The 13,333-nt window shown below is 35.9% G+C and overlaps 1 protein-coding gene across 1 annotated transcript in view; it reads right to left on the bottom strand.

Annotated features, from left to right (window-relative positions):
- The window catches only part of Trdn (triadin), a 350,576-nt gene that overhangs the window by 303,776 nt on the left and 33,467 nt on the right, over nucleotides 1-13,333 (bottom strand). Inside the window, exon 2 of the mRNA XM_055599238.1 lies at nucleotides 7,337-7,546. Within this exon, the coding sequence (XP_055455213.1) occupies nucleotides 7,337-7,546 (210 nt within the window). The remainder of the gene's footprint in view (nucleotides 1-7,336; nucleotides 7,547-13,333) is intronic.

The raw sequence follows: 13,333 nt of genomic DNA, 5'->3' as shown, positions 1-13,333 counted from the left end.
TATATATATATATATATATATATATATATATATATATATATATATCCTCAGACCCAAATCCACAGCTGCAGTTAGGTGTCAGAAAGAAAGAAAGAAAGAAAGAAAGAAAGAAAGAAAGAAAGAAAGAAAGAAAGAAAGAAAGGAAGGAAGGAAGGAATTAAGAAAGAAAAAATAGAAGGTACAGACAGACAGACAGATAAGACAATATACACTAAACTTATACTTTGGGACTAAGTTGGAGATTTCCCCAAAATAATCTCACTTTGCTAAACTCACATGCTAACAAGCACTGCACCTGCTTTACTGGGATAAGTGCCAAGAAAAGGAAAAACTTTCAGGGAATTAATTTCCAGAGCAATAGAGAAATGGCACACCTCATTAGAAAACCTATTTAAAAGGCATATTTGAGGGATGTCTGCATGACTTTCATAATAAATTGATGCTTACACCATCAGATTATTGCCATCTTTCTTCTAAGATTACTGATCTTATTTCTCCCTAATAGGGTTCAAATTCAAGCTACATTTTATGAGTGATTGCCTTCTTTGTACCAGGCATGCATTCTTTATATAGATCATTCTCTCTTAATAATTACCAATCTGGTTTTGAAATGAGTATGATTGTGGGACATTTAGGGAAATTTCTAAATAGTAATAGACACCCTGAATCAATGTATGATAACATTTTCCTGTTGTAGATAAGAAATGTAGCAAATCATGACCCTTGTCTTTGTTCAAGAAATGCTAAAATTATCAGTCTTTCCTACATAGTCTTAGCTAAAGGAAAATCATAAGTAATTTCTTAAGAAATACTTTGTGTTTATGTTTATTATTGTTTAAATGGAAATATGTCCTTTCATTAACAACAAGATAATTGTAAAAATTGCTAATCAGATGTACGCTAATTTTACTCCTTAGTGAGCAGTAAATTATCAGCCAACTCTCTGTTTTCTTTAAGGGCTTCCTGGTTTAATCCGTAGAAGCTTGGGTCAGACTGCCGGAAACCTGCATGAAAACCTAGCTCCTGTTAGCAAGAGACCAGATTGCATATCTCTCCCTAAAAGTTCCTGTTGGCATTCGTTTTCCAGGAGAGAAGTAAAGGCAATGAACATAACCACAGGGTGATGCTACATCTTCAAGGCTGAGTTTTCTCCTCTTGTAACTCTATTTCTCTCTCAAAAGCATCCTGTTCTGGATGATTAACCTATGATAACCCATGTGTAGCCTTTATCCCCCCCAAATCAGCAACACAAACTGCATTTTCTCAAATGTCTTCAGATAGAAATTTTCAGGTAGCTGTTGGGAGTTGGAAAAGAGAAGGCAGAACATAACAGGTGTCACAGCTGTAGTCTGTCCCCTGAAGGTTGGTGCTGAGTGTGTTCTTTTACATTTTCCCCAGTATCTTGGCTATTCCTCTGTAGCAACCTCCTGCTTTGTCTCTAGGTCCTGCTGGGAACACATCTCTAAAGCATGGCATAACAGTTCATGACCAATAACACACTTGGATCATTTAAACTTGAGGTGGTAAGAAACAAATGAAGGTTACAGTCTGTCCTTACCCTCGTCTATGCTGTTTCCATATGCCCTCTCAACTCTCAGCATGCTGACCCTCTGCTCAGTTGCAGATACTTTCAATAGTCCTTTATAACATGCTTAATCACCTGTGAGGTGACTGAACTATACTATTATAATTCCTATTTTGTACCAGGCAAAGTAGTTCTACTATTTTCAACACTTAGAGACCTAAGACTGTCTGAATATTTCTCAGCTGTTGCATTTGGCAATAAATCAGGGAGAACTGAACTACATTCCCATTATGTTTATTTTCACTGTCCTAAAATTTGTCTTCATTATTGTGAATAGTCCAAATAATACATTTTGAAGAAAAGAAAGTGAGATACCAATTCTATCACAGAGAAGGAAAGAAAATTCCTACTCATGTTAGCTTAAGGGTTTGTTTTCATGTGTTCCATGAATAGGATACATAGGCAAATGAGATCAAATTCTGTAAATTAAAAATTAGGAGAATTGGTGATTTAAAATCTTCCTCCTCACGCCAATGTAGTATGTGTTTAATGGAAATAAATTTCCTTTCTGTATTAATGCATTCTAATGGTTTCACAATATATATCTAGTGTTACAAAGTACCAGAGAGTGACTTGCCACAGTGGCGGTCATTCTCGCCTTCGATATAAACTCCAACATACCTCTCTTTGAGTAGTTGCTAGTCATGTTTTGAAAATATTAATAACAGCATATTCAAAATCTATTGGGATAGTACAAAAGACTCATTATGTATATATTCTAATTCTTAGTAAATGTTTAAATTATATCAATTTAGAACTGTATTGAAATGTAAAAGTATTCATTCTTTAAGTCCCCCATTGAAGCATTTTTTTCTTGTGATGAACCATTAAAAAGGCTCTATAAGAAATCGCTAGAAGGTTAAATGGAATTAGAATTTTAATATAAGTGTGTCTAATCTACATACAGATTGAAATGAGGTCCAGATTTTTCATTACAATCATGCCAAGTCTTTGAACTTATATTTCTTTGGTTCTATAAATTGATCATTTGACCTTTAATAAACTGAAAGCTTTTCTTTTTTTATGTAAAGACAATTGTTTTCTTTTAAATTTCAAGTTTTGTAATTTTTTTTCATTCCCAACCCATTGATGGCACTCATCTTAATATGGCAAGTTTTTCTGTGTGCTTGCTTTGGTTATACTATCCATTTGTCAACTAAATCATTGCATGTTTTTACCATACATCTCAGTATTTACCTGACATGTATAAGTTTTTATAAGAATGAAGTATGTGGCAGCCAGGCACCAAAGCTCACTTCACCTCCCATACCAGTAATCTTTACTGTTTTTGTACTCATGTTTCCAAAAGCTTTTCCAAATGATACTCAGTGGAGTTATCCTGTGAAGCTAAAAGAATTTTGCCAAAATTAAAATCATATTTCCAAGACCAGAGCACAAGGCCAATGTGACTTCTGCTCTGTTCTTCGCCTTCTCGATGGGGCCACACCGGTGTTCACAGACTGGTAAAGGAGACATCTTGCAAACAGCTCCATTCACAGGAGTCTTTCATCAAGTGCTGCATCTGCCAAGGTCGGCACTGAGATCTCACAATGAAACCCAAGACAGAGCCAGGTTTGTAAACCATTTCCAAATTTCTAAGCCACAGATACCATGTGAAATTATAAACACTGTTACATCAGGTCTCTTGCTTTTGAAACAATTTATTAGTCATGAATAACTGCTAAAAAGACATTTTAAACCTCAAAATGTCAAAATTATGCATTAAATAAAATGCCTCAAAAGACTTCCTATATGTCTGGCATCCAAAGACAGGGATGAATAAATCTTTGCCTTGAAAATGTTTAGGTTTCTGCAGGATACAGTCAAGTCAGCTGATATTTCTAATGCGTTGTACTGATTCTTATGGATAAGTGTGTCTACACAGTACTAGAAGAAAGAAAGTACAGTATAGTGTGTTATTCTTATCACATTAAAAATGCATCATAAGAGAAAGAATAAATCACAACACATGGATAAACTTTCTCAAGATAAAAGTGAGGAAAAATTTCCACTCATAGAATGGCGTTCTTATGACATGTGGGTTCTTTCCAACTTCTTTAGAAGTATTCCTTCATATAACTGTATCACATTCCCACTTTGGAGATGAAAAATTAAGACCACGAGTGGCCATATATCCCCATTATCAAAGAGCTATCAGGTAGTGTGGACTCTATAGCAAATAAATGACTCACCAGAGTCCCAATTCTTAACTATTAACCAACCATCACTCTATCTCTACCTGATTCTGGATCTTGGTAAACACCAAAGTGCATAGACAGAAAGAAATAGAACTTTGAATTTGCCTAGAATGAGCAGGAAATAATAGAAATAAACATGGCTGAGAAATTGGATATATGCACTAAATTACAAGACAAAAACCAAGAGCTAAGCAAAGGGCTGGAATTTCATGCAAGGTATTTGCTGTACTTAGGCAACAGTGAAAACATTACTTTTTTCTGATGTTCATGCTATGAAGATGTCTTTAGAGCTATCTAAATGGGAAGGAACTGATGATGTAGATAGAAGAAAATTTTGTAAGCTCTCTGAAAAGAGAAGGAAGTTGTGAAGTGCAATAACAGATATGGTGTCATTGATAAGAAAGCTGAGATTTATAAGTCATTTTTATTTACAGAGGATGGGCTACGACACATTCTCCAGAGCCTAATAGAACTTAAAACTGACTGCAGTGACTTTCTGAGGGGAGGCCTGGCTTTGTCATTAATGAATGTAGGCATCATAAGAAGGGAACCTGACAGAAGAGCTGTGCTTTGGCTTGAAGACTAACTGAAGTAGCAGCCATCCTATAACATGCATGTAACAGGTAGCATTTCATAGCATTTGATGACAGTACCTCCATGGAAAAGAGATCCAATATTCAAGTAATCCAATCTGGAAATCTAACTGCAGGTAGTTTTACATTTCATAGAATAAATTTCTGTGTCTACTTACAACATTAACATACCAATTGACATGGAGCTCTCCGAAGTATATATTGTAAAATCCGTTAACTATGTATTATGGCCATATTTAGTTTTGAGGTTCAAGTAAGTGAAATTATATTTTAATAGAAGGGACATATGAAATACTGCAATCTGTTCAGACTTAGTAAAAATGCAGTTTTCCAGAATAATTCACCCAAAGGTTTTTCACTTAAAATTCTGTCATTTTAAATTACAGACAATGCAGCTACATTTTCTTTGAAGAATCTATGTAAGAATATCATAAATGCATTACCTATTAGAGCAGAAACCTATGGCCATTTCGTTGACATTTAGGTCTTATGTCTGTCTGGCAAATAATATCAAACATAGTTCAACTATTAGCTGGCAGATAACATGACCATAATGTCTTTGTGTTCATAAACTCAGAAAATATACATCTATACTTTTATCATATTTAAGTTACAGTTTTGGCTCCTCTAGCATATTGTCTGGTACATATAGTGGGTTTTTGATAAGTAATTGTTGAATGACTAAAATTCCATGAGGGGAAATTTCCTTAATACTTCAATTCTCAGCGTTCAGATGATAAAGATCCTACCTCCACTGGAAATAAAAAGGAAATGATGGAGGAGAGAATGTGTATAAAGAGCACATTAAGATAATGATGACCATCTCTGATATGAACTCATGGGCTGGCTTTTGAATCACCTCCACTTGAGGGGGTGGGGGTAGCCTTACCAGTCCACAGAGGAAGACAAAGAAGCCAGTCGTAATGAGACTTGATAGACTATGGTCAGATGGAAGGGGAAGAAGATCTTCCCTATCATTGGACTGGAAGAGGGGCATAGGAGAAGAAGAGGGAGTGGGGATGGAATTGAGAGGGGAGAGGAAAGAGGGTTACAGCTGAAATACAAAGTGAATAAACTGTAATTAATAAAATTTTAAAAAGATAACGTAGCCCATGGCAGTTCAGTGTCCAACTGGCTTCCATAGTAATGGGAAGAGGGACTGGCTCTGACATGAACTGATTGGCCTGCTCTTTGATCACCTCCCCCTGAGGGGGGAGCAGCCTTACCAGGCCACAGAGGAAGACAATGCAGACAGTCCTGATGAGACCTGATAGACTAAGATCAGAAGGAAGGAGAGGGGGACCTCCCCTATCAGTGGACTTGGGGAAGGGCATGTGTGAAGAAGGGGGAGGAAGGTGAGTTTGGGAGGGGAGGAGGAAGGGGTTTATGGGGGGATACAAAGTGAATAAAGAGTAATTAATAAAAGTCAAAAAAGAATTAAATAAAAAAAGAAAAAGAAAATAATGAAAATGTTTTTGTTAGTGGTTGTTGGTGTATTTTTATTGTGGGATATATAAAATTTACCCCTTGTTCATTCAAACACTGATTTCTTTACCCCACTAGCTGGTATCTATCTGGACATTGCATTGTCATGTTTATTCTAAGCCTCAAGTTTGTGTACACATGCCACCATTTTTTTTTCTGTAATATCAATAAAACAACCAGCCAGTGCTGTGCAATGAAGAGAGTAGGGTAGGACATCCTGGTCCAAGAAGAAAGAACCAAGTGGGAGGGAGTCAGAGAGCTGAGACTGGCAGAAGAGGACTTGGCGCCATGAGGAGAGATGAACTGGACATAATATATGACTAAAAGCAAGTATAATAGGGGAAATCTGAACGGGAGGAAACTATGTGGGCTTGGAGTTTTAGGATGGAGTAACTATTACCAAGTATTTTGCTCTAGGGGATAAGGACATCCCCTATCAGTGGACTTGGAGAAGGACATGGGAGGAGATAAAGGAGTGAGGGTGGGATTGGGATGGAATGAGGGAGGAGCCTACAGCTGGGATACAAAGCAAATAAAACATAAGTAATGGAGAAGAATAAAAATTTAATTAAAAAAATAAATAAATCCTAGTCTCTGTGTGGTGATTTGGGTATACATCTAGTTTAAGACTAACCACTGTTTAACTAAAAGATAAATCAATAATAAACATTAATAATCAACAAGTAGTAAACAATGATGAGCATAAATTTATTCATCTACTCACTGAGTAAGTACTGTGTACCCAAGTAATTCATTTACTCCAAAACTTAGTCGATAGAGAATGGAAGATAAATGTCAGATGTGGAGATATATACAATTTCAAACCATAAAATACCTTTGAATAAAAAGATGAACAATGAATCTTGAGATTGAGCAGCCCTTAATGAAATCTATCTTTTCTTACTTGCATTACTCCTGCTGTGCTACAAACCCATAAAGGACATATGGACACTCAAGGAGAGTAAATCTGGGGGAAATCCTCTTGACACTCTACTTTCTGAAACTGAAAATAGCTGGGGTTAACATGAGAAACAGTGTGTCTGGAAAAGAAACTTGAGATCACAAGTCAGTGAGCCTCAGAAATAATTTAAAATATCTGTTTGTCCAAACATTTTAATGTAGTTTGTACTTTATTTTGTCAAATATATAACCACAAGTTTTTCTTCCTTTATAGCTGACTAATTTCAGTTCCAAAGATAAATCTCTACCAGGCTTTTTAATCTTCTTTTTTTTTTTTTAATAAAACTGCAGCATTTATCCTTCACGAAGCTTTAAAGATGAGGATATTGATTGCATTTTCAAATCAGTGATGACAATAGACCAAGAAAGGGAACAAAAGCAACGGACTGCCGTGTTACCAAGCACATCTCTCTGTATTTTATTTTTCATACTAGGTTGTGCTGGAGAGAAGCAATGCCATACTTTGGGAGAACATATTTCCCTTTGAGCTAAAAGGCAGGTGCAATGCTTCTTACCTGAAAAGTTCTTGTAATCCACTAAGTCAAACATAACTATAGCAACAGCTGACCATGTGATTATCAGAGCGATGACCAGAAGCCAGGCTGCAGGGGAACTGAACGTTGTTACAATGTCTTCGGTGACAGTCCTCTTCAACACCTTTCCAGGGGACTTGGGCACAGATCCATTTTTGTTGTCTATCACAGTTGTGGTCGTAGATGCATTTCCTGGTCACACATTCAGAAAATAAAATATAATTCATAAGTTAACTCCACATCCGACTACTATATGAGTTTAGTAAACTGTTGATGCTAATTTCCATAGAAGAACGCATGTGTGCTGTGCGTGGCAATAACCCGTAGGGCATTACCATTTCACACCATTCTCAGCATTTACCCTGACCCTGAAATCCAGGTGCTTAAGTGATAAGTGATCTTTATCTCCTATACTATTTCCCATTCTTACTAATAGAAGCAATAGTGAGTTTGGGAGCTGAGATGTGTCTTATTACTCTGCCCTTTTATTTAGACTCCCCTACAGCTCAGAAAGCAAGCAAAAGAGCATCATCTTTGGAGAGAATAAAAATAGTGTAAATGAATTAAATATTTTTTGATAACCTGGTTTAATTGGATAACTTGTCCTGACTGAGATCATTAGAATTTGATAGGTGTACAGAACTAAAAATTGTGTTGGGTGATCTTAGAATATCAGCTAAGTTACTTATTCTTGATTTTAGGACTTTTTAGCTTATATTTTTAACAAAATACACAAAATAATGAAGTTACAAATAAATAAGTCCAATATGTATTTTAAACCTCACCATCCAAAACCAACTTCTGTTAAAATGTTCTGGTGTTCCTAATTTTCTCAATATATATTTATGCATAAATGTCAGAACTTTTGTAACAAGTTATTATCACACTTATATTTGCCTTTAGCTAAGCAATATATAATAAGTGGTACAAATATGTCAGCGTAAGAAATTCTTTAAACTAGAAAATAAAGTATGGTCTCTTGAAACAGATGTGTACACAGCAATGTTTATGGTACAATTTCATTTCATGAAACATTCATTAAGTCCTAGTTGAAAATATGAAAATGCTGTATTGAAAGTAAATGTGCTGGTTTATGAAGTCTGAGTACTTTTTTCCCCTCCATATAGTGATACTTTCTTTTCACAGAAATACGATAAAAGTCCTATAATTCTTTGACTACCTAGAGGTAAGGAAAGACAGTGCATATCAATAGGTAGCTAAAACAGAACTACACAAGTAATTTCTAAGATAAAATGGTAAATACCGTCTTAGATTTTCAAAAGACAAAAATGTTAACCGGGGCACTATTCGTGAGATGATTTAAGTAAGACTTTTAAATAGCTTTTGATAGATATTAGCAATAATAATGCCAGACTTCCTTTTTCAAAAGCAGAAAAAAAAAACTATGGAGATGCATGCTTCAAGTTCATGAACTCAATTTAGTAGAACTGATAGCAAGACAGAACACTACCTCTAAAAACTGATTTCATAAACTGTATTTGAAGTGGTACTCAAAGAAGAAAAAAATTAGAGAGAATTCACATCATATCCTCTCATTGATTTTTGTGCCAAATTCCCATCACTTCTAATGGTAGTTCTGAAATGGATGAATGATTGGAGTGCTTTGAAATGAGATTTAAGACCCAAGTGAGGCCACAAGTGAATCAAACCTTCAGAATAATGATTTTCAGGAGAGTAAATGAATTATGAGTGTTTAGGAGTAGCCTACCTGAAAGTTGATATGCTACTAATCTCCAGTATTTTGACCTCTGGAAAGCTTTCTCTTACTCTTAAGGAATTGTTTCTATACTTCAGAGGCACTGGAGAGAGTGGAGTACTACGGCTGTAGACAGGGCTGTATTGCCTGTTTGCTTGCTGTCTTACCTCTGAACACATAAGTTTAAAAAGGTTTTACTCAGATTGGTAGAATCTTCATCACATGTTTAGAAAGTAGAAAGTTTTAAATGAAACATTTTTTCATTTTAATCAAGAATAAAAGAAAAATGCAAAGTTAATTAAGTTTTGCAGGTTCACAGTTAAAATTTTGTGTATGTTTTTTTGTTTGTTTGTTTGTTTTTTAGGGAATTGATAGTCCTGGATTTTAATTCACTTTATCATTCTGATAAGAAAGCTATGGTAGAATTTTCAAACAGATGAAAGTGATAAGGTGAACATTAATTTACTAATTTTATTGTCCTCTTTAATTTTTTTCACCTTCACACTGACAAATTTTCCACAGAAAAATTAATCAAGGCTCAAGTGTTACGGAAATGCATGCTGAGTATTCAGCTAGCAAACAACAAATAATTGGAAAGTAATCAGAAGGTTATCATGCCACACACACGTCACTTGCCTTTGTCACAGAACACACTAAACCGTGTCTCTTATTTTTCATTCAAATTTGCTGCAGAAGTTAGACAAAGCCAAGAGGCAGAAAATTGAGAGGGCATAAAATTGCCTTCCTTGACAGCTGGTCAAGATAAATGCAAAGAACAGAGTGTGTAATCTGAGATTATTTAATGTTTGAGAAGCACTTTAAACATGACATGAGCAAGTTATTGATGCTCTGGAAAGAATGAGAGGTAAGTATTAATGGGCAGTTTGACATGGGCTTCACTTCTTGAGCCTTAGCACTCTAGACCTGATGTCAGGCTACTGTCTGTGCCTACTTTTAAATTCCATTTGTTTTGATTATTTTGATTGCCATATAAAATCCTGTTCCGAATAAGTGTGTATCTGGCTGCACAGCCGTGAGGCTCTACTCTGTTAAAGCTGAATAAGGAACCGCTGAATAAGGTCCAAAGATGGCTTCACAATCAAACTGTGCATGGGAGAATAAATCAGAAGGCTCCTGGTGGAAGTTACTTAACCTCACTACCCCTTATTGATCACTCAAAGAGACTGCCAGCTGCACTTGGCCATTTTTATTCCTGTGAAGGACCAATATGAGGGTGGCCAAGAATCTCCATGGAGACATGCATAGGTTACAGATTGATATCAATCAAACACTTTGTTTTCATTACCTAAAAGCATTACAAATTTTACATTTTAGCATGGGATGTGGTTTGTGAACTATACTATATTTTTTCAGTATTTGGAGAACAGTGGAAAGAGACAGTAGTATATACACAATCAATGACATTATATGCATTCCTGAAATACACTGAGAACATATTCACAATCTCATATTCAAATGAGCTCTGTTTTCTTTGACTGTAAAACCTATATCAAGAATTTTCTACGTCCCTTGAACAGATCTTTGTGCAAGTACAGTTGAAAATGTTATAAGTATCAATCTTCTAACATGTAATCAGTATTTGAAGAATGTATATATGTTATATAGTCAGGATGAATTAACATGCTTTTCTGGAAGTATATAAAAACTAATAGATATTAACAGGAAATATAATTCATGAAAACAATCAATAATGACTTTTGTTAAAATAGTAATATATTCTCATCAATATATGTGATATCTCTGACCCACAAAAGCTGTAATTTTCAGAAAAATTCAAATTCTAGGTATTTGAGATACATACAAAATCACTAACCCTTTTCAAGGATGCATATTACTTTTGTAATAACCCTGGCACCTGATTCTCTGTCAGTTTCAATTAAAGTCTCATATTTACATTAATAACATTCTTCCAAGATTTTGAGAGAATATAATAATTATAATACAATTATTGAGGATATTTTGGTTACTGATCTAGTGGATAAGAAACACATAGTTATACCTTTTTTCATGCAATATATTTTTATCATACTCTATGTGTTCCCCAAAGTCCTCCCAGATCCTCTATAGCTCTCTCTCTATATATATATCCACCCAAATTTATGTTCTCTCTCTCAAAAACAAAAACAATATGATTACAAAATCCTTGCTATTCATCTATTTCTTCTACTCTTCCTTTGGATGATTTTTTTTTTCTCTCCAATGTTGAGGCCAATATGAAGGCCAATTCTGCATCACCAACCAGAAGAACATTTAAACAAAGTTTGGTTACAGTCTTACTCATGACTATGATAGGTGATATAAAGCCTCACTCCTCAATTTTCTGTGAAACAACTGGAAGTCATTATTTTTTCTTCTAGAAGGTTATGAGTACAGGCTTTAATGGCTCTCAGGTCCACCTGAGAGAAACAGCTACAAGATGGAAAGAGAATCAACCACAGTGTGGACCAATGGAGAAAGTTGTTCTTAGGTCCAAACATATTCCTAGCCTTTCTAGATACAGGGCTGTACACACATGACTATAGTTTTATTTTGGTGTTTCTACTACCAGCAATCACAAGTTTTGACTGAGGTACTTTTAATCATTAGGAATATAAGATTTTTTCTTCATCTGTTTGTACTACAATAATTGATCATTCAGAATTTTCTGAAGCTCAGAACGTTTATAAAAATAACTCATAGGTTTGAAAGGAAGTATTATATTTAGTCAACTCTGGATGAAGTAATGAGAACCACAGAGTTACACATACAATACATTTTCTTACTGTGCTGGGGGTTGGGGTTCTGATGGCACTGTAGGATTACTTTAATGGCTCCATTCCTGGATGACAGCTTTCTGAAGGTGTCTTCATGTGGAAGACAAGGGACAATACTTCTAAGTGTTTGTTGTTATAAAAACAGTAATTGTACTTCAAATTTCCCATGCTAATTACTTCTTCTAAACCTAATTGCCTCCCAACCATCTTATTCACTTGTCCTCCTAGCATCCGTTGGAGATTAGGACTTGAACTAGTTATCAAATGGGGGAAGAGATATAGTTCTGTACATAGGATAAATCGCTCACTTTGATTTTCTTTTTACAATGTAAAACTACCAAAATATTTTAAGCCTAATAAGCATAACTATTTGAATAGAACTCAATCTTTCATAATGAGATAACAGAAACCATGGCTGGTGCCCATTACGACGTTCTCTGCAGCCCAAAATCAAAGTGTTAGTTGGCACTATACATAACGACACACTATAGAACTGGAACTTCACAGAGAGTAGATCAAAGGTTTTGTGGCTGGGTTAATGTCAAGATGTGCTAGGGTAACAGCAGCGCAGAACTTGTAGGACTAGCCAACCAGTGACTACACTGACTTGAGGCCCATCCCTCCAAAAGGGAGGCCATGCTTGGCAATGCTTGGATGGCCGGGAGCCAGCAGCAGTACAGGTTACAGATCCAGGTCAGAACCAAACAGGACTGGCAGAAAAAAAAAAAAGTGATTAAAATTATTTCTAATGATATTCTGTGATACTAATTGATCGGTGCCTAGCCAGATTGTCATCAGAGAGGTGTCACCCAGCAATTGCTGGATGCAAATGCAGAGCCAAATACCAGTCAAGCACTAGTTGAAGAGGAGAAGGAAGGAATGTGGTCGCCAAAGAACACCACACGAATACGACCCACAAAAGTAGGGCTCATAGCGGCTCTTAGACACTGAAGTTACAAACACAGACTCTATGGGGTCTGAGCTAGGGCCTCTGTATACACTGTATGGTTTTGTAGTTTGATATTCTTGTGACACTTCCAATAGTGGAACTAAAGGGTGTTTCTGACTCTTTTGCCTGTGCTTGGGAACCTCTTCCTCCTACTCTGCTGTCTTTTCCAGTCTTGATTTGAGGGTTTGTGTCTAGCCTTATTGTAGCTTGATAAACCATGTTCTGTTGATATACCTGGGAGGCCTGTTTTCCCCCACCCACCCAAGGGAAATAGAGGTGGAGTAGATTTAAAAGAGACAGGTGGTTGAGGAGGGACTGAGGGGAATAAAGGGAGAGGAAACTGCAGTCAGGAAATAACGCTTGAGAAAGGAAAAATAATAATAAAAAGAATTGGAAATTAACCAATAGAACTCATGAGATGCCCAACACATGCTAATCAGGGTCATTTTAGGCAGGTGATCTATGCTCAGTTCCTGAATCCAGAAGTCTCAGATAAGAAGATTAGTATTTCAGTATATGTCAGATGTTTGGGAGTTTAA

Source organism: Psammomys obesus, unplaced genomic scaffold (genome assembly GCF_907164565.1).
Source record: "Psammomys obesus unplaced genomic scaffold, mPsaObe1.curated_primary_1811, whole genome shotgun sequence".
In the NCBI taxonomy this organism is placed as follows: Eukaryota; Metazoa; Chordata; class Mammalia; order Rodentia; family Muridae; genus Psammomys; species Psammomys obesus.
Note: the sequence above shows the minus strand (reverse complement) of the source record. Positions and strands in the feature narration are given on the sequence as shown.